Source organism: Myotis nattereri, assembly GCF_964212035.1.
Source record: "Myotis nattereri genome assembly, chromosome: 9".
In the NCBI taxonomy this organism is placed as follows: Eukaryota; Metazoa; Chordata; class Mammalia; order Chiroptera; family Vespertilionidae; genus Myotis; species Myotis nattereri.
Window position 1 is genome coordinate 76,985,127 of NC_138084.1, and position 24,963 is coordinate 77,010,089.

Genomic DNA, 24,963 nt, shown 5'->3' on the forward strand with positions numbered 1-24,963 from the left:
CTTCTCAGCCCTGGCATCCGTCGTTTCTCCATTTCTTCCTTTAGGTGATATGGTATTTAGAAACGAAGATCTGGGGACTAGCTGTACTCATTGGGCTATGTGTATATGAGCATATGTACACACACATTTACATTTATATTTATTTCTATATTGAGCTACATATATTGAAAACCCTGAGTTCACACTGTTCTGCCCCAAACTGACTCAACACCACAGGGGTCATCCTAGTTTTCTCCTTTTCCATATTTGTAAGTCTTCACCAACAGGAGGAAACCCATTGGGCTACATTTTATTGGTAAATGAAAATTAGGAAGAGAACTCCAAGGATTCTGAACAAAGGGACTGAATACTTAGGAGAACAGGGATCAGGTATACCAGGTATATCCCCCCCACCCCAATTTGCTTGTAAAAACATATCTCACACTTGTGCCTCTACAATTTCATTGATAGTAAAAAGAAGGCAGCTTTGGAAAAATGGTATGAAATGCAATATTTGTTTCTAGAGCATCTAGGAGTCTACTACTGGAAGATAGAGATATTCTATAGAATTATGCAGCTTTTTTTAAATAATGAAGAGATAATGGGCACTCAATCAGAAAGTGAAGAAAAAATTTATTGAATGATGTTAAACTTCAGCGGTTCTCATGTCCACTATGCCTGGACCGCCCTCTCTTACATAGTTACTGTCTGGATTGTGGGCAACGGAAATTTAAAAAGCATTTCCCTTACCAAAAGCCAACGTCTCTCTTCATGAGAGGGGCTTAGGGAAAACAAAAGGCCCTTCACACTGCAGTCAGCAGCTGTTCTTCGCGAGGCAGCACCGGGTTTCCACTCGCTCCGAGGGCCGATAGCCTTGCGAAGGCTGAAGACGTTCCTGCGTATTTGGAACGGCGATTTGGGTCTCAGTTATTAATGAGATTAGTGTCCTGAACGTTAGCAAGAGCCCTGCCTTAGGTAGAGGCTGCCAAGGAAATCATATTAGTGTGGAGTTTCCCGTCCTCAGGGGCTCCTCTTAGATTACATTATTCACTTAGAAACCTCCTGTCGGGGGAATGGCAGCGCTGGCCGTGATTGGACCCTGGGGCAGAACCGCGCGGAGAAGTTCAGGGCTATCGCGATGGCACCAGTTCCAAAACGTTTCTGTGGCGCTGGTACTGCCTCTGGTTTCCATTCGGTGTTTGCAAAGTAGCAGCAGCAGGGACAGCAGCAGAGAGCAGCCCAGTGGAGAGGAGCCTGCTAGGCAGGACTGAGTGCCATTCCTGCTTGGCAAGTGCGATGGCTCCTGTGTGGCCCTTCATCCTGGTGGCTGCGTCAGGTGAGTCCTCTGGGGATTTAACAGGGTGGGTGCTAACTCTGAGGAACTAGAGACAATGTTTTCTACTTGTGCCATGTGACTAACTCATCTGTCACAGGCCGGTCCTGTGAAGCTCCATGGAGACCCTGCTCCTGCAGTTACAGACACGTGCACACACAGGGCCCCACGGCCAGGCGTTCCCACAGAGTGAGCGTGGCCTCTGGGTGCCCTGTTTGCCGAATCTCTGCTGTCCTAGGACCCCTCTCTCTGCTGCAGTTTCCATGGAGCCTGTGGGGCGTTCTTTCTCAGATTGGCTTTTGTGTCTGAAGTGTACATTTTTATTATCCAAAATGGTCTTGGCGTCATCATAAGCTTTGAGTAACCCAGAGAGAGAGAGGCCCTTGGACGCATTGTGGCTACAGATGCCTGAAGACCATTTTGGTTTCAGGGGCTTCCATCCACCCACACAGTCTGCGCAGGCGAGTCAAAGATGCACGCTGTCAGCTCACATGTTTTGGGTGCACAATTCCTCTTAAGATTAGGAAACAACTCCTCTTAGAAGCTAACGTATTTTTTCCCCCCCAAATTTTGGAACTGAACATCCATGGTGCCAGTATTAACTCTATTGAATTAAGCCATTTTAGTTAGGACACAACTGATTCTTAGGAAACATGCACAAATAAAGAATTTATCTTTATGCTGCTATTTCCCAATATCCCCCTTTCTTGAGGGTTCTCCTAGAGCCCGTATCTGAATTTCCATGTTTTAAAATATAACTGGAAGTGGAATGAGTCAATTATGGAGATGAGGAAAGAATTTGGTAGTCAAGAAGTTGGAAATGATTTTTTTATTCAGTGGAGAAAAAAAGTAGCCACTTATCATTAAAGTATAAAAATCCTGATTATTGAACTTAAAGGATAAAAGCCTATCTTAATTATAAAAATGAAAACAGAGGAAATTTCATTAAATGCCAAATGGGTTTCTTAGCAGAAAATAATTATGAGCATTAAACTAAGATAAAATAGAAAAATGAAGGTAAGAAAACAGAAGAAATTCTTCTTAACGTCTCTTCCTAATGTTTTGTATTATGCTTGATTTTTGTTCTAAATGTTGCAGACAAAGGTGTTTTAACAGTGTCTAGTAATCTGTGCTTGAACATAAATCCTACCGAGCACATTAGTTGCAGAAAAATCCACCCTCGGGAACTCTAACGGGTTAGTATCAAGAGGATTTGTAAATATGAGATCACCGAGCCGGCCGCCCCTTCACGGCTGCTGCTGGAGGCGGTGTGCTGGGCAGACGGAGGAAGAGAGCCGGCTAGTTCCTGCGCCACTCCTCGCCAGCCAGGTGACCCTGGCGAGTCAGTTAATCTCTTAGAGATTCAGTTTTCCTGCAAGTTAACTCTTTAGTCTGTATGTTCATGAAGATCAGACAAGACAGCATGGTGAACTGTAAGGTGCAACGCAAACAGAAGCTCTGATTGGCCTGAAAACACATTCGCAAAAAGTTACAAGGGGCTGTTTCTGCCCAACAGTGTACAACTGTCGCAAGGCATCCGTCTCTCTTTGCAAAGGCTGCTCACTGCGGTGGCTGATATTTTCAGGAAGCTGGGCCACAGGTCCGTTGTGGTTAAATCCCGGCCTCTTTGCTGGCAAGCTGTATGGCCGCAGGCGGTACTAACGTCATCAAGGCCGTAGCCCTTCACCTGTAATAATCGTGACGCATGGGGCTGCAGAGTGTGTATCTCACAGGCTGTGGCAAACGTGAAATGAGAGAATTCAGGGAAAGCGCCTTTAGCCTAGTGCCTGACATATGCAAGTATTCAGTCAGTATTAGGTATTCCATGGAGCCACACACCTAGACCTATTTCCTTGTCACCCCTCAGATGTATGTATACCTTGCAGAATCCTAAAGGTGGTATGCTCACTAAAGCCAGAACAGCTCTTTTAATCAAAATGCAGAACACTGTACTGTAGGTGTGTGTCAGAGAAACTCATTCACATAAGGAAAACAAAGGAATTATCCTACTGTATTCTTATCTTTTAAAAAAGCCCTCTCTTCACCTAAACGTGTTTCCTATCTCAGTTCCTCTCACTTTCCCCTTCCCGCGATCTTGCGTGAGTTATCTGAAGCTGGGTGTTAGGAGGCAGTGCTAGGAGCACTCCGCTCGGGCGGGGTCTGCCAGGAGCGTCCATCAGTGTCTGTTGAAACATCACTTCCCTGTGAGTCATTTAGCGCTCGTGTGAATGCCACATTAGCTTCCGAGGGGCATAATTTACTGTTAATTAATGGTCACTTAGATCCTTAATCTCCCTCCTGTTATAGATCTTTCTCCTCAGGCAAATTCGCATCCATCATAGAAATGTAATTTATTATTTCTTCCCATTTTAAACAAAGAACCCTTTCCTCTTACAGTTTATGTAAGCCCGCTTCCTTTTGCTTCTTCTGTTTCTCCTGTCAACGCTCGTTTCTCTTTTGTTCCTAGTTCTGGCTTCCAGAATTTGCTCTTGTTACCCAAAGACCTTGACATGCTCTGGGAAATATGTGTTTATCCAAGGGGGCCTGTCGATTGGTTCCTAGAAAAGACAGTAGCGGGGAATCTGAGTCTTTGTGAGCAGGGAGGGTGTAGGGAACACATGCTCATTTCTCAGAATTGTTTTAATTCTGTCTCGGGCAGTTGACTGTGTTGAAACATGCAATTTCAGTATTTCCCCAACTGGGACCGGAACTGGGAGCTTCCGAGAGAGGTAAAAGTGAGGTCGCCCACAGCAGTGTTTGCAGGGAAAGCACCAGACCAGCTTGCTCCGTGCTTCTGACTTCCGTCCCCTGGGGTACGCCAGCAAGAGATGGCCTCAGGTGGAGAGAGTCACAGCACATTCTTTGACAATCAGAGTTCACCAAACACCCTAAACATGATGCCTGATGCGAGCCACGCACCTGGGTCTGCGCGCCTGAATAGCTCGTGCCACTCCAGGCACCTCTCAGGTGAGCAGTTAGGGAGTTAATATTCTCATTAGGCTCCCAGTTCCGTGGGTAATGAAAGTGAATATTCCACTGCCCGCGAGGAGTCTGGAATTGCACCTCCAGCGTCGTCGTTAGCATTTTGGTCACAATGACATTGATAAATCATAGAAATTGCTGCCTGTGGCTGCAAGTGACATGACATCATTCATAGAGAAATGGGTATAAACAGGATTGTCGCGCAGGGAGAAGATATCTCATTTACAGTTTCCTGCTGGATCCTGCACACCTTCGGCAGCTCATCAAAATAGCCATCAAAACCACTGCGCGCCGGCGAATTCACAGGCAGGACACTGCAGATAGATTTCACTCACGCGCTGTGTCAGGAGGCACACAATTTGCTTCAGTCCAATGACTTAGCGAGGCTTTAGATCCCCCGAGGGCTGGCAAAGCTTGTGAACAAAATACCTTTCTGCAATTCAGAGAAAACCCTCACAAATTTGTCACCTCCAATTGTTGATGCTCATTTCTCTTGCTTCTTTTCCCCTGGACTCCCCTCCCCCAACACCAATCCCTGCTCCTCCACAAATCAAGATTCCTGGGCCGTAGGAAATGGGTGCTACCTGGAACTAGAGAGAATTTCCCCAAATGAAGATCTCATTTTCTGACAAGTGCATTTTATTTAAAGACAGACCGAGTGAGAAAAGTGATTTCTTTCTTAGGAGAAAGGAATTGGAATCTCATTAATCCCATTATTTAGAAATCCACACAGCTCTTCGGGTTCATTGGTTGGTCCATGTTTTTGCCTGGGTTTTCTATTTTAACTGTTGAATTAAAAATGGAAAATCAAAAGAAAATGCTGAGGGGAAAGTTCAGTTTTGGCTAAGTGTACAGGAAGGTCGTCTCATGTACAGGAAGAGGTGGTACAGGAGCAAGGAAAGGAATTGTCTCCAAGATGCACGATTGCTTAAAACTGAAATTGTGGGTGCAGCTTGGCTTCCCTGAAGATGGAGTTGATTTATTTATCTTTGCAATGAGATTTCTCTATTGGGCACAGAGGCCATCAGCTTACTGACATCAGTTGTTTAAAACTGTCTGCCAAAAAAACTACCAGCCGGCTGTGGACTTGGGCTGATCGGGGTGAGCTGAGGCTATAGTCTGCTAGGAGTTTGGAATAGTCTGAACTCTCCTAAAGATGCTGAGTTCCTCTGATTTTCAACTTCACAATGATAGTTTTCTTGTTCAGGAATCCTAGCCATAGATACACCTCATCCCAGGAATTCTGCTCTGTACCATCTCACCAAGCAGCTACTGCAGAAGTATCAGAAGGACGTGAGACCAGTTCACGACTGGACGGAGGCCACCACTGTCTACCTGGACGTGTTTGTCCGTGCGGTCCTGGATGTGGTAAGGACCACTTACCCTTCCCTGTTCCTGCTGCCCCGGTGTGAAGGGACTTGCTGTTTTCACAGAAGCTTAGGAATATCGTTTTGTTCTTGAGACTCTTAGTTGAAATGGTAGGGGGGTTGTGCTAGGCTCAGTTTTGCAGTGAGCATGAGGTGGAATATTTATTAGGAAAATCATGCTTTCTAGCCCCCAACTTACATGTGAGTGGGCAGATAATCTAGTAATATGTATTTCACAGAATAAGATGTTTCAAGAATTCTGGTCATAGACCTGGTGCATATTTTATGAGTATTGCTGAAACAAAGAATGGTAATAGGTATTCCAACCCCGCCCCATGGTTCACATTTCTTAGTGATAGCATTGCCTGAAAATTTAAAAAGAGAAAAAGGTGCTTTGGTGTTGAGTGTATAAGGGGCCTTATACCTAAGGTTTTTGCTAAGGCTGGTGGGAGAAGATTTGTTTATTAAAGCATGTTTTTCCTACCATATCTGAAAAATGGGTTTTTGTGGGAATAACATGAGAAAAAATCATGTAAATAAATGATGGTCTTGATGATTATCCTTGCTTCCTCTTTCTCCTTTTTTTTTTTTTTTTTTTAAAAACCAACATATTTTTTATTGATTTCAGAGAGGAAGGGAGAGGGAGAGAGAGATAGAAACATCAATGATGAGTGAAAATCATTGATCAACTGTCTCCTGCATGCCCCCTACTGGGCATGGAGCCTGCCTCCCAGGCCTGTGCCCTGACAGGGAATTGAACCGTGACCTCTTGGTTCATAGGTTGATGCTCAACCACTGAGCCACTCCAGCTTGACTCTTTCTCCTTTTTCTTAATTACAAAGCCTTCAATACCAGTAGGTCCCAGATTTCTTTTTCTCTTATTTTAATTTATGTTTTCAATACAGTTGACATTCAATGTTAACTTATTTTCAAGTGTACAACATAGTGATTAGACATTCGTGTACCTTATGAAGTGATCCACCCTGATAAGTCTAGTGCCCCTCTGGCACCATACATTGATTTCTCTTATAAGCAGACTTTTATTTAGCTTGTTTTGTTAAAGTAGTTTAATGATTTTTTTTCAATTTACTTCTCAAAACGATTTTTTTCTAATTGAAGTATAAGATACATATATTGAAATGCATAGATCTTAAGTGTACAATTCAATGAGGTTTGATAACTGTGTGCACCCATATAATCCATACCTATCAATTATCAAACATTTTCATCACCCCAGGAAGATCCCTCATTTCCTTCCCAGTCAACCCCCATTCCCTCCACCATAGAAATAACCACTGTTCTGATTTCTTTCATCATAGATTATTTTTACCATATTTAGAACATCATATGAGTGAAATTTTATTCATCTATTGCAGTGGTTTTCAACCTTCCTAATGCTGCGACCCTTTAATACAGTTCCTCATGTTGTGGTGACCCCCAACCAAAAAATTATTTTTGTTGCTACTTCATAACTGTAATTTTGCTACTGTTATGAATCGTAATCTAAATATCTGATATGCAGGATGTATTTTCATTGTTACAAATTGAACATAATTAAAGCATAGTGATTAATCACGAAAACAATATGTAATTATATATGTGTTTTCCGATGGTCTTAGGTGACCCCTGTGAAAGGGTCGTTCGACCCCCAAAGGGGTCTCGACCCACAGGTTGAGAACCGCTGATCTATTGTGTCTGGATTTTTCCTTGAGTGTAATGTTTCTGAGGTTTACTCATGTTGTTGTTGTTAAGCGGTATTTGGCTATGGCTATACCATGATTTATGTATGTACTCTTCTGTTGATAAGCATTGGGGTGTTTCCAGTTTTAGGATATTATTAATGAAGCTGGTATGAACACTCCTGGACACGTCTTCTGCGTTCATATGTTTTCATTTCTCTTAGGGAAAACCTAGAAGTGGAATAACTGAGAAACTGCCAGGCTGATTTACAAAATGGTTGTCATTTTACTCTCCGACCAGTCAGCACTGAGAGTTCCCATTGCTCCACATCCTCATCAACATTTGATACTATCAACTTTTAACTTTTAGCTACTCTGGTAGGGTGTGGTGGTATATTATTGTGCTTTTACTTTACATTTCCTTGACGGCTAATGATTTGGGGCTCTTTTTCATGTGCTTATTGGCTACTTACATAGCTTCTTTGTAAAGTATTTAAGTATTTTCCTTATTTTTATTTGGCTATTGGTTTTTTTTATTATAGACTAGAAGCCTGGGACATGCATTCATGTACCAGTGGGGTCCTTTGGCCTCGCCTGTAAGGATCAGGTCACAACCAGCTCTCCGACATCCCCTGTAGGGTCCCGGATTGTGAGAGGGTGCAGGCCAGGCCGAGGGACTCCACCAGAGCATGATGGGGGTTGGGGAGGGACTGCAGGAGGGCTCCAGGACATGTCCAGCCATCATGCTCAGTCCCGATTGGCCAGACCTCAGCTGCACGTAACCTATCATTTGGAGTGTCTGCCACCTAATGGTCAGTGCATGTCATAGTGACTGGTCGAACGGTCAAACAGTTGGACATTTAGCATATTAGGCTTTTATTATGTAGGATTTATTGGAGTTGTTTACATATTCTGGACATAAGTTCTTTGTCATATATGTACTGTGAATGTTGTTTAGTCCCAGTCCGCAGCTCAATGACTCATCCCTTAATGGGTCTTATGACAAACAGAAATTTTTAATTTAGTGAAGTCTATTTCTATCAATTATTTATTTATGGTTAGTGCTTTCAGGTACCAAGAAACCTTTGTTACTCCAAGTTCAAGAAAATACTTTCTTCCAGAAGGTTTAGAGTTTTTAGCTCCTCAGATTTAGTTCTATGATCTATTGAGAATTAATTTTGGTGATGCTATGAGGTATGGGTCAAGGTTTTTGATGTTGTCTTTGTGGGGGTTTTTTTGTTTTGTGTTTCTCTTGAAATCAGATAATATAAGTCCTTGGATTTTGTTCTTTGTTTTTAAGATAGTTTGGCTCTTATGACCTTAGTATTTCTTCATACATTTTATAGTCATCTTGTCTAACACACTCTCTCTCTCTCTTTCCATATATATATATATATATATATATATATATATATATATATGATTAAGTTTATTTAGAAAGTCACAGAGGTAGAAAAGGTGAGCCAGCTGGGCTGTGTGGCCTCAGGAAACAAGTTATAGAGGCAAAGGAAGGACCTTTGAAGCTTAAGAAAAAGAAAGGCAGACAGAAGGAGCCTGGGGAAGGAGAAAGGTATGGGTGTGCTTCAGAGAGAAGCCGCCATCCATTTCTATTTAAACATTAAAAAAACACACACATCCTGCTTAGAGTTTGTTTAAAATGATGTGGGATCTACAGAGATATTTAAGGAAGAATTGATTTTTTCCCATTGATTTTTAAAGGAGGGGGGGAGACAAAGACACACACACACACACACACACACACACAAACGATGTGTGTGAGAGAGAGACATCGATTGGTTGCCTCCTACATACATTCTAACCAGGGATTGAAGCCACAACTGGGGTATGTGCCCTGAGCAGAATCGAACTGCCACCTTGTGGTGTATGGAACGATGTTCCAACCAACCAGCCTGGGCTATGATATTGCTTTTTTATTCTTTTAGTGTCCATGGTGATATTGTCTTTTACATTTCTCATGTTAGTAATTTGTGTTTTCTCTTATTTTTCTTTGGCCAGTATTTCCAAAGGTTTATCAATTTTTATTTATTTTTTTCATTGATATCTGCTCGTATCTTTTTTCTTTTGCATTTAATTTTTCTTCATCTAGTTGTTTTTAAAGTAGAAACTTACTGATTTTGATCCTTTTTCTTTTCTAATTTTGCATTTAAAGTTATAATTTTCCCTCTAACCACTTCTTTTGTTGCATCTTACAAAATTTTGAGACATTTAGAACTGAGGTATAAATTACACAAAGTGAAACTCATCTTTCTTAAGCAAATCTCTTCCTTCTATCCTCAGTCCCTGGAAGTGACTGAGCTGTTTTTCTCATTATAATGTTGCCTTTCCAGAATGCTGTATAAATTAAATCATACGGCATTTTCCACTTTGTTTTTGGCTTCTTTCACTTAGCATAATGCTGTTGAGATTCGTCCATGTTGTGTTGTTGCATATATCAACGGGAGTATTCCACTGTGCAGATGTACTGCGATTTGTTTATCTATTTAACAGTTGTTGGATATGTGGGCTGCTTCCAACTTGTGCCTATTATGAATATAGCCACTATAAACATTTGCATATGTTTTCACTTCTGTTGGATAAATACTTAGGTATGGGATTGCTGCGTTGTATGATAAGTCTATATTTAACTGCATAAAGGTCTGCTAACTGTTTTCCAAAGTGACTGTATCGTTTTACAATCCACCGGCAATGTATTAGAGTTTCAGTTCCTCACATGATGACCAGCACTTGATGTGGTCAGTCTTTTAACATTTTAGCCCTTCTAGTAGATTTGTAGTGGTGGCTCATGTGGTTTTTCACTTTAATTTGACTACAGACTAATGATATTGAGCATCATTTTGTGAGCTAATTTGCTAATTGTGTGTTTTGGTGGGTAAAGTATTTGTTAAAATCTTTTACCCATTTGTAAAATAGGGTTGCTTATTATCTTATTGAGTTACAAGCATTGTTTATATGTACTTTGGGCCTATTTCTGTCCTGTGTTCTGTACAACTGTTCAATATGTCCCTCCTTACACTAGTACACTGTCAATTACCGTAGCATTCCAGAAATCATGAAATCGGGTAGTGTGTCTTCCAACCTTGTTCTTCTGTTTCAAAACTCTTTTGACTCTTCGACATCCTTTGTATTTCCATATAAACTTTAGAATCAATTCATCAATTTCTAGTGGAAAGAAACCTGATAGAATTTCTGTTGGGATGACATTAAATCTACAGATCTATTTGAGGGGAATTGACATCTTAATAGCCTTCAATCCATGAATACAGTGTCCTAGTACCTCTTCATTTGTTTAGTTCTTCTTTGATTTCTGCTAGTAATATTTTGTAGTTTTCAGGGATTTGTACATATTTGGTTAAGTTTATCCATAAGTATTTTATATTTTTAATGCTATTATGAATGGTATTTTAAATGGAGTCTCCATTTGTTGCTAGCATACAAACAAAACAAAACAAAACAACCCCAATAATTGATTTGTACATTTTGGCCTTGGATTCTATGATCCTACAATCTCTTATTAGTTTCAGAGGCTTTTTTGGTAGATTCTTTCAGATTTTCTATGTAGAAGACCATGTTGTCTGTGAATAGAGATAGTTTTACTTCTTTATTTTTGCTTTTTAAACCTTTCCTTTTATTATTGCCTATTGCTTTGGCTTGAACTTTCAGTACAGTGCTGAATAAAAGGATAAACTGTTATATAAATATCAATTTAATAAATATGTTTGGTAGCATTGTTAAAGTCTCTTCTAACTTTTACAAATTTTTGTTGTTGTTCCATTAATTTTATAGTGAGGAACGTTAAAATCTCCAGCTATAATTGTGGTTTGTCTATTGTCTGCTCTGGGTCTTGATTTTTTCCCAACTTTTTATTTTGAAATAATTATAAATTTATAGGAAGTTGTAAATCAATTTACAGGGAGGTTTTGTGCATCCTTCACCCAATGTCTCCCAATATTAACATCTTGCATTAATATTGTACAGTGTCAATACTAGAAAAATAACATTTGTGCAATCCACAGAGCTCATTCAGGTTTCTCCAATTTTACATGTATTCAAATTGGTGTGTGTGCTTCTCCGTAATTTTATCCTAGTGTAGTCACCATCACCACCACTTCAAGCTATGCCGTCGCCACCACAGGGCTTCCTGGTGCTGCTCCTTCCCAGCCCCGGCCCCTTCTCCTCCCAATCCTTAACCACTGGCAACCAGTCAATATTTTCTCTCTTTAAAACTATATTTTCAAGACTATTATAATGGAACCACTCAGTATGTAACCTTCAAGACTGAGTTTGTTCATTCAGTCTAATTCCCTTACTGTTCTTCGAAGCTGTTGTGCGTATCAATAGTTCATTCCTGTAACCAAGCAGTAGTCCGGGGTATTGCTTTTTTAAACCGTCAACCTATGCATTTTTATTGAAGTGTTTGATCCATTTACCAATGCCATCTTGTTATTTGTTTTCTAGTTGTCCCATCTGTTTTGTTTTATGTTCTCCTTTTTCTCATATCCAACCTTATTTTAGGTAAATTAAAAAATTTTAATATTCAATTTTAGTTCTTCTATTGGCCTTTTAGGACTCTTCTATATATTGTTTTATTTTCTAGTGTTGGCTTACAGAGTTCCAGATCCATTATTCACTTAATATAATGTACTTAGAATTAATGTTATTACATTTCACATAAAATGTACGAGCCTTACAGCAGTAAAATTCCATTTACTTGCTCCCCATCCTTGGTACTACTTTTGCCCTCAATTGTACATTTACATACATAATATGCCTCACAGTTCAGTGTTATTGTTTTAATGTACTTATCTTGAATTAAGTTAAAATAACAATAATTCCTCTTTAAATTATTTTAATGGAAGTGTGTTTTTCTTTCTTTTCTTTAAATTTTACTTTTCAATTACAGTTTACATTCACTGTTATTTTGTATTAGTTTCAGGTGTAACAGCATAGTGGTTAGACAACCACATACTTTACAAAGAGGTCCTCCCAATGTTTCAAATACCCTCCTGACACCATACATAGTTATTACAGCATTAATGACTATATTCCCTACGCTGTACTCTTACAACCCTGTGACTGTTCCCTAACTACCAATTTGTTCTTCTCAGTCCCTTCACCTTTTTTACCCAGGCCCCCCAACAGCCTTCCTCCCCTTAGGCAACCATCAGTCTGTTCTCTATGAGTCTTTTTCTGTTCTGCCTGTTTGTTTAATTTGCTCTTTAGATTCCAAATATGAGTGAAATCACATGGTATTTGTCTTTCTCTGTCTGACTTATTTCACTTAGCACAATGCCCTCTAGGTCAACCCGCTTGTCTACTGATGGGCACTTAGGTTGCTTCATTATCTTGGCTATTGTACATAATGCTACAATGAACATACGGCATATATTTGCACATATTCTTTCAAATTAGTGTTTGGGGCCTCTTTGGCTATATACCCAGGAGTGGAAACACTGGATCATAAAGCAGTTCCGTATTTAAGCTTTTGATGAACCCATGGAGGTGGTTTCTATGTAAATATCTGACTGCTATGCTATGCATTACAGACTCTGATTTTCTGATTAAGAATTAGACAATGCAATTGATAAAAATAATTTGAAACTAAAAGTATAATGGATATGTTATAACAGGGTTTAAATGATTATTTTTGTCTGATGCAAGTTATTATAGAATATTTTCCTCCAGCTTATATACCCCTGTAGTCATTATTTCTTTACAAACAGGAAAGCTAAACTAATAAAAAAAATCCCCCTTTTAGCAACCAATTTTACTTTTCCTAGCTTTATTTTCTCATTCACACTAGTGAAAGTACTGGATCTAAGATCCTAGAAAATGTTGTGTAATTAAATGCCAGGAAACACCCACCTCTGCTCCAAAAGGCCTCCTGTTACCCAAACTCCAACAGAAAACTTCTTTAAATCTCTTTCCTAATTGGATATTGAACTAGAATTTTGGAAACAATTTCCTGGGACTATATCCTTACCTCCTTGAGAAATATTAGTCCTTGCTGCTTAGTTGTCAGTGGGTTATTATCAGACACCATACAATGGAAAAAGCATGATTTGAATAGACACAGAATGAGAACCATGTGATGTGAAACCTCGGGGCAGAGGAATAACCAGCCTTGAGTAGGGGATTAAGACTAGCTTCTAGATCTCTCTTCCTCCTACTTTCTAAATTGATTCATATAGAGTAAAATTGCTCAGACTTTCCTTTAGAGGCTTTTTGGGGGTAAATATAGAAAAGGAGTATGGTTTTTACATAAAGACCCATCGCCGCTGTGCTTGCCAGCTGTCACCCCAGCTTCTGGCTGAGCAGCGCTCCCCCTGTGGGAGCGCACTGACCACCGGGGGCAGCTCCTGTGTTGAGCATCTGCCCCCTGATGGTCAGTGTGCATCAAAGTGACCGGTCATTCCGCTGTTCGGTTGATTTGCATATTAGCCTTTTATTATATAGGATTTCCCCTTAGAACAACCGTATCAAACTGAAAACTTTTATCTAACTCTTTCTTCCTACCTTAATAAGAAAAATGAAATCAGATTCCTTATGGCAACTAAGGAGAACATTATTTTTTTCAAAGGTGTGTTTTTCTCCACTGTTGTGGAATATATTAATTTTTACTAGAATAGTTAGACATATCATATTACTGGGCATGGTAAACTTCCCTTATATCCCTTTCCTCTATTTTTATCCCTATCTGCTGTCTTAACTTTATCATCTACATGTGCTCAAGACTACATTGCAACTGAACCCCTTGTTGTTTCCTGTTTGTATGCCATTCATTCTGTTATTTTCTCCACGAAATGTCTTCCTTTTCATTCTCCATCTGCAGAATAGTGTAGTCCTTCAAATCTTAGTTCCTAGTGTAATTTCCCCTCAATTCTCCAAGCTGAAAGCAGTGTCTCCTTGCTTTAAATCCACTGAAGTCTGTGTATTTCTCAATGCACATAGTTGTTAAAATGTCACATACCCTAATTTATTAATAAGCTACTTGAGGGAAAGACTTTCTTACTCATATTTCCCCCAATATGCAACACTATATCTTTTTTAAAATTTAAATATATTTGTATTGATTTCAGAGAGGATGGAGGAGGGAGAGAGAGAGAGAGAAACATCAATGATGAGAGAGAATCACTGATCGCTGCCTCTTGCATGCCCCCCACTGGGGATTGAGCCCACAGCCTGGGCATGTGCCCTTACTGGTAATAGAATCTATGACCTCCAGGTTCATAGGTTGATGCTCAACCACTGAGCCACACCTACCGGGCAACACAATATATCTTACTTCAAAGATAGTGGATAGGTGTTTGCCTAACAAACTAATTAATTACAATGTATAACTACAAATTCTAGGATTGCTTTTATGACTAATATGCTTGGCAAATGTCTTTATGATATTCAGTTGGGCTAAACCTGAAGTTCATTCCAGAGGCAAGGCCAGGTTTAAAGGACTTGATCAGATCGCTCACAGATTCAGCTCAGACAAGGACACTCCCAACGTGAATAGATAACTTGTTGGATGCATCTGCCGGCAGCTGAACTGCTGGCAACTTTTGTTTGGAGAAAGAGCTTCCAGCCCGGTTTTCATCATAACACCTCGCTCTCATTATAACGTTCTTCCTCTTGTTCTGTTCCTATGAAAGATTACAGTCTCATCTTAGAATTTCTGGGTATTATGAGTACCTTAGGGAAATCTGATTATAGAGATAGTCTACTCAACAGTGAAAAGTTTCAATTTGTTTCTATTGAGTTTTGTCAATTCAGAATCCCAGATACCTTTGTATTCCAGTACACTGAGTAGAGCCTCCCAGCCAGACGCTGAGGCATCTGTTTCTATAGTCTTCGGGACTGGGAAAGAGAAATAAGAATGTGCGGGAATTATCTATATATCTGCTAACCACCAATTTAGATCTAAATAGACTCCCTCTGTTAGGAAGACTAATGAATTCCAATTCTCTGAAATATCCTCTGCTTTTAACAAGCAAGATGGAAGTTATCTAAAGAGAAAGAGAGAGAGACACACAGAGGGGAAAGCTGTGAATAATGCCACTAGAGAACCAATTATGTTCACCAGCTGGCATTGAGAAACTTGTTTCCTTTGACAAAAAAGATTTCAGTTTCAGCCTCAGACTCCTTTTTGACATTGTGTTCTTTAGGGCTGAATGACGAATCCTCCCGCACGCCCCCAGAAGATGTTAGAGAAGAAATTCTGAACACTAGTATTACATATCCTATGACAAAGCAATGGGTAAGCAGAGAAAAATGAGCTAAGGTTTCAACATGGTACTTAATGAGAATCAACCAAAAATAAAAAAATAAAGTGAAAACCATAGAGACCTTCTCCCAGCTACATGACCAAGTCAACGAGATTCCTGACTTGGCAGGGCGGTGATAAAGAAACTGCTGAAGGCATTTCCTAGATGTAGACGTGTATTTGTGGTAAAAGAGTAGTTAACAGCTGTATTTCCCAGTGAAACGAACTGTACGTGGACTTGTTTTTCCCCTGTTAGTGGGGAACCCTTGTTGATTGCACCTAAGCCTAGAGGCTTTTGTGCTTTCCTGGGTGAGACGTGACTAATGTCAGGGTCTCTCCGCTGGTAAGACTGGAAGGAAGTGGAGTCACCTAACCTTGAGCTCTCAACAGAGGGCTTTTTTTTTTTTTTTGACTACCATGGCCCCTGCATTGCTGATCTTGGCTGGACATCCCCTCTGTTTCTCCTCCAAGCTGTTCCTTGTGGAAAACCTTGTGAATTCAGTTTTTTCACTTTGTATACTACTTTAAAACCGGCCTTTTCCAAGTATCCATTCTGAAGTCCACAAAAATCTGTACAGCAAGTTCACTCAGCCAGCCGTGGGCAAACTACGGCCCGGGCCGGATCTGGCCCGTTTGAAATGAATAAAACTAAAAAAAAAAAACGACCGTACCCTTTTATGTAATGATGTTTACTTTGAATTTATATTAGTTCACACAAACACTCCATCCATGCTTTTGTTCCGGCCCTCTGGTCCAGTTTAAGAACCCATTGTGGCCCTCGAGTCAAAAAGTTTGCCCACCCCTGGACTAGACCCTGTCAAGACCCCTAAAACAGGGCTACCGCGTATCTGCCCGCAATCCTTTCTTCTTTCTCGTGGTGCCTAAAAATGCCGATTCATTAGCAATTTGCTTTCTTGATTGCAAAAAGGAGGAGCTTTAATCTAAAAAGTTCAGTGTTTCTCTTCCAAATGGCGCCATCCTGTGTATGTCTGGATAGCCTGTGTACTGCACAATTCCAGGTACACCACCTGCATGGACTGAACAGCAATGGTATCTCCCTATCACCTACCAAACATAGACTGAAGAGAGTAGTGGTCTTGACCTGTGTACAAAAATTAAACATTTTTGATGTGGTTGGATACTTTGTTTAATATATCCTGTTCTAGGAGGAAAATTGAGTTGTTATTTGCTTTTTGACACCAGTCCCCCAAACTCTATTATTTCATTAAAATTTGATATTTTACTAATACTACACAAATACAAAGGATATCTAAATAACTCCTCAGCTCTGAACCTAAATCATTGAGGGAAACGTTTTACACATTTTATTTCACATCTTCTGCTTGACTTTTTCCATTTCTCTTTTTCTTGTTCTAGGAATGCAATTTTTATACATATTTTCCATGTATACATATTTTCAAGGCAATTTCATTAATAGTTTTTATTAGCCTTTTTACTTATAAATTCCCTGAAAATGTCTTCAAAATGGTTTCCTTTTTCCTTATTAATGCAATTTTAAAATAGCAGCTTAACAATTTAGTGGTTTTTAGTATATTCAAAGTTATCCAAACATCACCACTAATTTCAGAATATTTCATCACTTTACTCACACCCCATGCCCCACTCCCACTGGCAAATACTAATCTACGTTGCCTGTATAGATTTGCCTATCTTAGACATTTCATGTAAATGGAATCATACAATCATACAATGACTGACTTTTTTCACTTAGCATATCTTTTTTTTTTTACTTAAAATATTTTTTAAATTACAGTTAACATACAGTATTATATTAGTTTCAGGTGTACAACTCAGTGATTAGACATTATATAACTTATTTAGTTATCACCCTGATAAATCTAGTACCAATCTGGCACCATACATAGTTATTACAATATTATTGACTATATTCCCTATCCTGTATTTTAATCACTGTGATTATTCTATAACTTCCAATTTTTACTTCTTAATACCTTCACATTTTCACCCATCTCCCAAACCCCCTCCTATCTTAAAGAAGATCCTTTAACATATCTTAAAAAAAAAAAAAATCCTATCTAATAAAAGAGAAACATGGTAATTGGCATACGACCGCTACCCTTCCCATTGGCTAATCAGGGCAATATGCAAATTAACTGTCAGCCAAGATGGTGGCCAGCAGCCAGGCAGCTTGAAACTAACATGAGGCTTGCTTGCTTCAGTGACGGAGGACTCCAACGTTCCCTGCCTGCCCCTGCAGGCCTCTGAGCTGCAAGCAACTATGTAACAAACATAGAAGCTAAACAAAACCCCAGAAACCTGCCCGGCTTCAGTCAGCAGGATCGCAACATTGTAAGCAAAGGCCAGAAACCTACTTTCAGCAGTGGAGGCCTAAGAGCTGGAGCCAAGCCTCAAAGCTAAAGCTGGCCCAAAATAAAAAAGAAAAACAGGAGCGGTTGGGAGCTTCAGTCACCCCCAGACTGAAAACAGCCCTTAGCCCCTCACCCAGACTGGCCAGGCACCCCAGTGGGGATCCCCATCCTGAAGGGTGTGTGACCAGCTGCAAACAGCCATCACCCCCTCACCCAGGCTGGCCAGGCACCCCAGTGGGGACCCCCACCCTGATCCAGGACACCCTTCAGGGCAAACCAGCTGGCACCCACCCGTGCACCAGGCCTCTACCCTATATAGTAAAAGGGTAATATGCCTCCCAGCACCGGGATCAGCGGAGCCGAGAGGCCTCCCGGCATCGGGATCAGTGTGACAGGGGGCAGCACCCAAACCCCCTGATCGCCCTGCAGCTCTGTGTGTGACAGGGGGCGGGGCCACAACCTCCCTATCCACCCTGCTCTGTTCGTGACAGGGGAAGGCACCCCAACCCCCTGATCAGTCTGCTCTGTGCCTGATAGGGGGGAGCTCCCCAACCCCCTGATCGCCCTGCGGCTCTGTGTGTGACAGGGTGCGGCGCCCCAACCTCCTCCCCCCACGGGCCCTGCTCTGTGTGTGACGGGGTAGAGCCATAACCTCCCCATCGGCCCTGCCCTGAGTGTGAGAGTGGCGGTGCCCCAACCCCCTGATGGGCCCTGCTCTGTGCGTGACAGGGGGCAGCGCCCCAACCCCTGGATTGGCCCTGCTCTGTGCGTGACAGAGGGTGGCGCCGCAACCTCCCCATCGACCCTGCCTTGAGTGTGACAGGGGGCGGTGCCCCAACCCCCCAATCAGCCCTACCCTGAGCGTGACTGAGGGTGGCATCACAACCTCCCGATCGCCCTGCTCTATGCATGACAGGGGACGGTGCCCCAACTCCCCAATCGGCCCTGCTCTGAGCCTGACCAGGGGCTGCACCTAGGGATTGGGCCTGCCCTCTGCCACCCGGGAGCAGGCCTAAGCCAGCAGGTCGTTATCTCCTGAGGGGTCCCAGACTGCGAGAGGGCACAGGCTGGGCTGAGGGACCCCCCTCCCCCCCGAGTGCACCGGGCCTCTAGTATATATATATATATATATATATATATATATATATATATATATATTTGACTTTTTGCAGAGAGGAAAGGAGAGAGATAGAGAGTTAGAAACATCTATCAGCTGCCTCCTGTACACCTCCCACTAGGGATGTTCCCAAAACTAAGGTATATACCCTTGATCGGAATCAATCCTGGGACCTTTCAGTCTGTAGGCCGACACTCTATCCACTGAGTCAAACTGGTTAGGGCTAACATTTCTTATAATATTAGTTTGGTGGTGATGAACTCCTTTAGCTTTTTCTTGTCTGGGAAGCTCTTTATATATCCTTCAATGATAGCTTTTCTGGGTAGAGTATTCTTGGTTGTAGGTCCTTGCTTTTTATCACTGTGAATATTTCATGCCAATCTCTTCTGGCCTGTAAATTTCTGTTGATAAATCAGCTGACAGTCTCATGGGAGCTCCCTTGTACATAACTAATTGCTTTTCTCTTGCTGCTTTTAAAATTCTCTCTGTCTTTAACTTCTGGCATTTTTAAAAAAATATATATTTTATTGATTTTTTACAGAGAGGAAGGGAGAGGGATAGAGAGTTAGAAACATCGATGAGAGAGAAACATCGACCAGCTGCCTCCTGCACACTCCCTACTAGGGATGTGCCCGCAACCAAGGTACATGCCCTTGACCGGAATCAAACCCGGGACCCTTCAGTCCGCAGGCCGACGCTCTATCCACTGAGCCAAACCAGTTAGGGCTGGCATTTTAATTATGATGTGTTTTCATGTGGGCTTCTTTGGGTTCAACTTGTTTGGGACACTCTGAACTTCCCGAACTTGTATGTCTATTTCCTTCACTAAGTTAGGGAAATTTTCCGTCATTATATTTTTTTCATAAGTTTTCAATTTCTTGCTCTCTCTTCTCCTTCTGGTGAATTTTGGTTCACTTCAAGTTCTCCCAGAGGCTTCTTATACTATACTCATTTTTTTATACTCTTTTTTCTTTGTGCTGTTCTGATTGGGTGTTTTCTGCTTTCTTATCTTCTAAATATCTCTTTTGATCTTGTGTTTTATCTACTCCACTGTTAATTCCCTGTAATTCATTCTTCCTTTCAGGTACTAATAATGCATTCTTCCTTTCTGACGGTTCCTTTTTTGTTTTCTAGTTTTGTTTTTATGTTTCCTATCTCTTTGTTAATGTTCTCAGTAAGTTCATCTATGCTTTCCTAAGTTCATGGAGCATCCTTATAACCAGTGTTTTGAACTCTGCATCTGGTGGTTTACTTGTCTCCATTTTGTTTAGTTCTTTTTCTGGAGTTTTGTTCTGTTCTTTCATTTGGGACATGTTTCTTTGTCTCCTCATTTTGGCAGCCTGCTTGTGTTGGTTTCTGTGTATTAGGTAGAGCTGCTACATCTCCCAGGCTGTTAGAGTGGCCTTATGTAGTAGGTGTTCTGTAGGGCCCAGTGGCACAGCCTCCCCAATCACCCAAGCTGAGCACTCAAGGTGTGGCCCCTGTGTGGGCTGTGGATAGCCTTCTGATGTAGTTGAGCCTTAATTGCTTTTGGCACATCAATGGTAGGGATTTACCCCAGACTGATCAGCTGCAAGGACTGGTTGCCACCAGCATGGAATATCAGTTGTGCAGAGGACCACCCCCACAGAGCAGTGGGACTTTGGTGCTCACTAAAGTTGCTCCTTGAATGTGTCACGATGAAGGTGGTTCTGGAGCCTCTCAGGAGGTGCAGGCCAAGGTCAGCCACTGCCTGTGTCCTGTCTAGGACCACCTGGCGCAAGTTACAAATCAATCTGCAGATGGCTGCTACTTGTGCTTGGCTCAGAGATGTCCAGGAGAGGCTAAGCTGTGATCAAGGCTGGCTACTGCTAGTGCTGGGCCTGGGCCACATTACAAGAGTATGTGGCACACTGAGGCAAGATGCTGCTTGTTTGAGAGATTTTAGGGAAGTCTGAAACATAAGCTAAGACAGGCCATTTGTATGGTAAAGTCATTGGAACCAGCTTGGATGGGCCTGCAAGTTAGTGGGGCAGGTTGGGGGAAGTATCTCATGGAATCACCAAGGCAGGGTGAGCAGTGATAGCCAGGTTGATGGAGACTAAGATATGGCACCCACCTCAGAGAAGGAACAATGGCTTCTGCCAGTACTTCTTTCTGGGAGAAAACTACTCCTTCAGCTCTTACCTTGATGCTAGACAATTCATTTCCTCCCCATATGTTCCTGCCCCAGTACTGCAGCTTAGAGCAAGTTAGTATGAGTAAGTCCATGTGCAGGCCCTTTAAGAGGAAAGCCTGGGACTCCAGAAACACTCTGTCTCCCTCAGGCATAATCCCAACTGGTTTTATAGTCAGAAGTTATGGGGACTTCTCTTCCTGGCTCTGGAACCCTGGGCTCGGGGCCTGGTGTCAGAGTGGGACCCCCTCCTCCACTGGAGGGACCTTCACAGCTGAGATAGCCCTTTCAATTTTTATCTGCCACACATGGACGTGCAACCAGCCCATTCTGCATCTCCACCCCTCCTATCAGTCTCCGCATGGTTTCTTCTTTGTATCTTTTGTTGTAAGACTTCTGTTCAGCTAGATTTTCGGCATTTCTGAATTATATTTTTTCTGTAGTTTAGTTGTCATTGTGGGAAGATTTGAGTACCGCATTTACCTATGCTGCCATTTTGACCAAAGTCCTTAGCATATGTCTTCAAGGTTCATCCATGTTGTAGCATGCATAAGTATTTCATTACTTTTTCTTGCTGAATACTATTCTATTGTATAGATATGACATTTTATTTAACCATTTATCAGTTGATGGACACTTGGGTGATTCCCATTTTTGAATGTCATGAATAATGCTGCTATGAACATTCCTGTACAGTTCTTTTGTGTAGACTTAGGATTTCATTCTCTTGGTTATATACTTAAGAACGGAATTGATGGGTTGTATGGTAACTATGTTTAACATGAACTATCAGACTGTTTTTCAAAGTGGTGCACCATTTTATAATCCTACTAGCAATGTATAAGGGCTTCAATTTCTCTACATTCTTGCCAATGCTTGTTTTTTTTTTCTGACTTTTTTATTTTAGCCATCCTAGTGGGGTGAAGTTGTATCTCATTGTGGTTTTGATTTGCATTTCCCTAAAGATGAATGACATGAAGTGTCTTTTCATGTGTTCTTTGGTCATTTGTCTATCTCCTTTGGAGAAATATCTATTAAAGTCCTATGTTCATTTTTAAAATTATTATTTTTACTTGGATAAAATGCACATAACATGAAAGTTTCCATCTTAGCCATTTTAAGTGTGCAGTTTAATGGTATTGAATACATTCTCATTGTTGTGCAACCATCACCACCATGCATCTCCAGAACTCTTTTCATATTGCAACACCAAAACTCTATGCCCAATAAACACTAACTTCCCATTCCCTTTTCCCCCAGCCCCTAGCAATCACCATTCTACTTTCTGTCACAAAAAATTTGAGTACTCTAGGTACCTCATATATGTTGAATCATATGGTATTTGCCCTTTTGTGATTGGCTTAAATTATTTAGCAAAATGTCTCAAGGTTCATCCAGGTTGAAGTATGTGTCAGAATATTCTTCCTTTTTAAGGTCACATTAATATTACATTTATGTACATACCACATTTTGTTTATGTGTTGATGGACACTTGGGGTACTTTCATGCTTTAGTTGTTGTATGCTGCTATGAACGTGGGTATACAAATATCCACCCAAGTCCCTGCTTTCAATTCTTTTGGATACACTGAGTGGCCAGATTATTATGACCACCTGACTTTTGTAGGCAAATTACCTATAATTTCGCGCTGAAGTTGCTAGAGGGCCAGACCATTATAAATAGGGAAGCAGGTTGTTTACCACGACAGTAGAAGTGATTTTTTTATGAATATATGGGTAAACAATGCGATTTAACAGTCTTTGAACATGGGACATATATCTATATCTATATCTATATCTATATCTATATCTATATCTATAGAGAGAGAGAGTGACCAGATTATTATGACCACCTGACGTTTGTAGGCAAATTAGCCACACACTGCATCGTATGGATTCCAGTTGCATCATGCAGATGGCAGAGTGAGAATTTGGCGGAAACAGCATGAAAGCATGCACCCCACATGCATGAGTACAACCCTTCAAGCTGGTGGGGGCAGTGTTATGGTTTGGGGCAAGTTTTCCTGGCACGATTTGAGCCCTTTAATTCATGTAGACCAACGTCTGAATAGTACAACATACCTAAGTATCATTGCTGATCAAGTTCATCCTATCATGTTGATGGCGTATCCCAATGGAGATGGCTTCTTCCAACAAGACAATGCGCCATGCCACGGTGCTCGTATTGTGCAGGAGTGGTTTCAAGAACATGAGGGAGACTTTACCTTGCTGAGGTGGCCCCACAATCACCAGATCTCAATCCAATTGAGCATTTGTGGGACAAAGTTAAAAGAGCCATCAGGCAAGGCAGCTGGTTCCACAACCATCAAATCTCACAGAACTGGACAGTGCTATTCATCAGGCATGGTGTCAGATTCCTCGCATCACCTTTCAACACCTCGTGGAGTCAATGCCAAGAAGAATCGCCGCAGTATTGAAGGCAAAAGGTGGCCCAACGAAGTACTGATGGGGTGGTCATAATAATCTGGCCATTCAATTATATATATATATATATATATATATATATATATATATATATATATCCCACATTCAAAGGCTGTTAAATCGTGTTGCTTACCCATATCTTCAGAAAAAAATCACTTCTACTGTCGTGGAAACAACCTGCTTCCCTATTTATAATGGTCTGGCCCTCTAGCAACTTCAGCGTGAAATTATAGCTAATTTGCCTACAAACGTCAGGTGGGCACAATAATCTGGCCACTCAGTGTATACTAAAGAGAGAAATTGATGGGCCACATGGTAATTTTATTTATAATTTCTCTTAGGAACTGCCATATTGCTTTCTACAGCAGCTTTACATTCCCACCAACAGTGCACAGGATTCTGATTCCTTCACATCCTCACCAACACTTGTTTTCTTCTTTTAAAAAACACTAAACCAGATGGACCGTGCAGGCCGCAGCCTGCAGCTTGCGCACTGCGTGGGTGCCTGCTGCGACCTGCCCACTGTGGCCCTGGGGCCTGAGGGCGGGCGCCATCCGGACGCTGCACACCGGTCCCAATCTGCTGTTGGTGCGTAAATTCACAGATAAATATGAATGGATAACAACAGAAAATGGTATTGGAACAATGGGAATCAGCAATTTTGCACAGGAAGCATTGGGAGATGTTGTTTACTGTAGTCTGCCTGAAATTGGGACAAAATTGAACAAGCAAGGTGAGTTTGGTGCTTTGAAAAGTGTGAAAGTTGCTAGTGAACTCTATTGTCCTCTGTCAGGAGAAGTAACTGAAATTAATACAGCTCTTGTAGAAAATCCAGGACTTGTCAACAAATCTTGTTATGAAGATGGTTGGCTGATCAAGATGACACTGAGTAACCCTTCAGAACTAGGTGAACTAATGAGTGAAGAAGCCTATGAGAAATACATAAAATCTACTGAGGAGTGAGGAGTGAAAATGGAACCCACCTAAACAAAGTAGTCTGAAACAAACAAAAACAACAACAACCCTAAGCCAGTAGCCGTCCTAATGAGTGTGAAGTGGTTTTTCATTGTGGTTCTTATTTACATTTCCCTAATGATTAGTGATTGTATTAGTCAATCAGACTGCTGTAACAAATATCATAGACTGGGTGGCTTAAACAATAGGGGGCTGGGAAGTCCCGAGATCAAAATTCTAACCAATTTTGTTCCTGGTTAGAGTTGTCTTCCCGGCTTGTAGATGGCTGCCTTATCACTGTGTCCTCACGTGGAGGAGAGAGAGAGATCT

At 41.3% G+C, this 24,963-nt stretch overlaps 2 protein-coding genes across 2 annotated transcripts in view; both read left to right on the forward strand.

Moving 5' to 3' along the window:
• Positions 1-1,275: 1,275 nt before the first annotated feature.
• HTR3B (5-hydroxytryptamine receptor 3B) overlaps positions 1,276-24,963 on the forward strand; it is a gene marked incomplete at both ends in the record, with an annotated part of 39,826 nt that continues 16,138 nt past the window's right edge. Inside the window, 2 exons of the mRNA XM_081100411.1 lie at positions 1,276-1,315; positions 5,502-5,662. Coding sequence (XP_080956537.1) covers positions 1,276-1,315; positions 5,502-5,662 — 201 coding nt within the window. The remainder of the gene's footprint in view (positions 1,316-5,501; positions 5,663-24,963) is intronic.
• Positions 20,760-24,642, forward strand: LOC308524709 (glycine cleavage system H protein, mitochondrial-like; the record flags this gene model as incomplete). The annotated part of the gene is made up of 2 exons (XM_081099265.1): positions 20,760-20,788; positions 24,138-24,642. 2 exons carry the CDS (start codon positions 20,760-20,762, stop codon positions 24,640-24,642), a joined length of 534 nt encoding a protein of 177 aa, XP_080955391.1.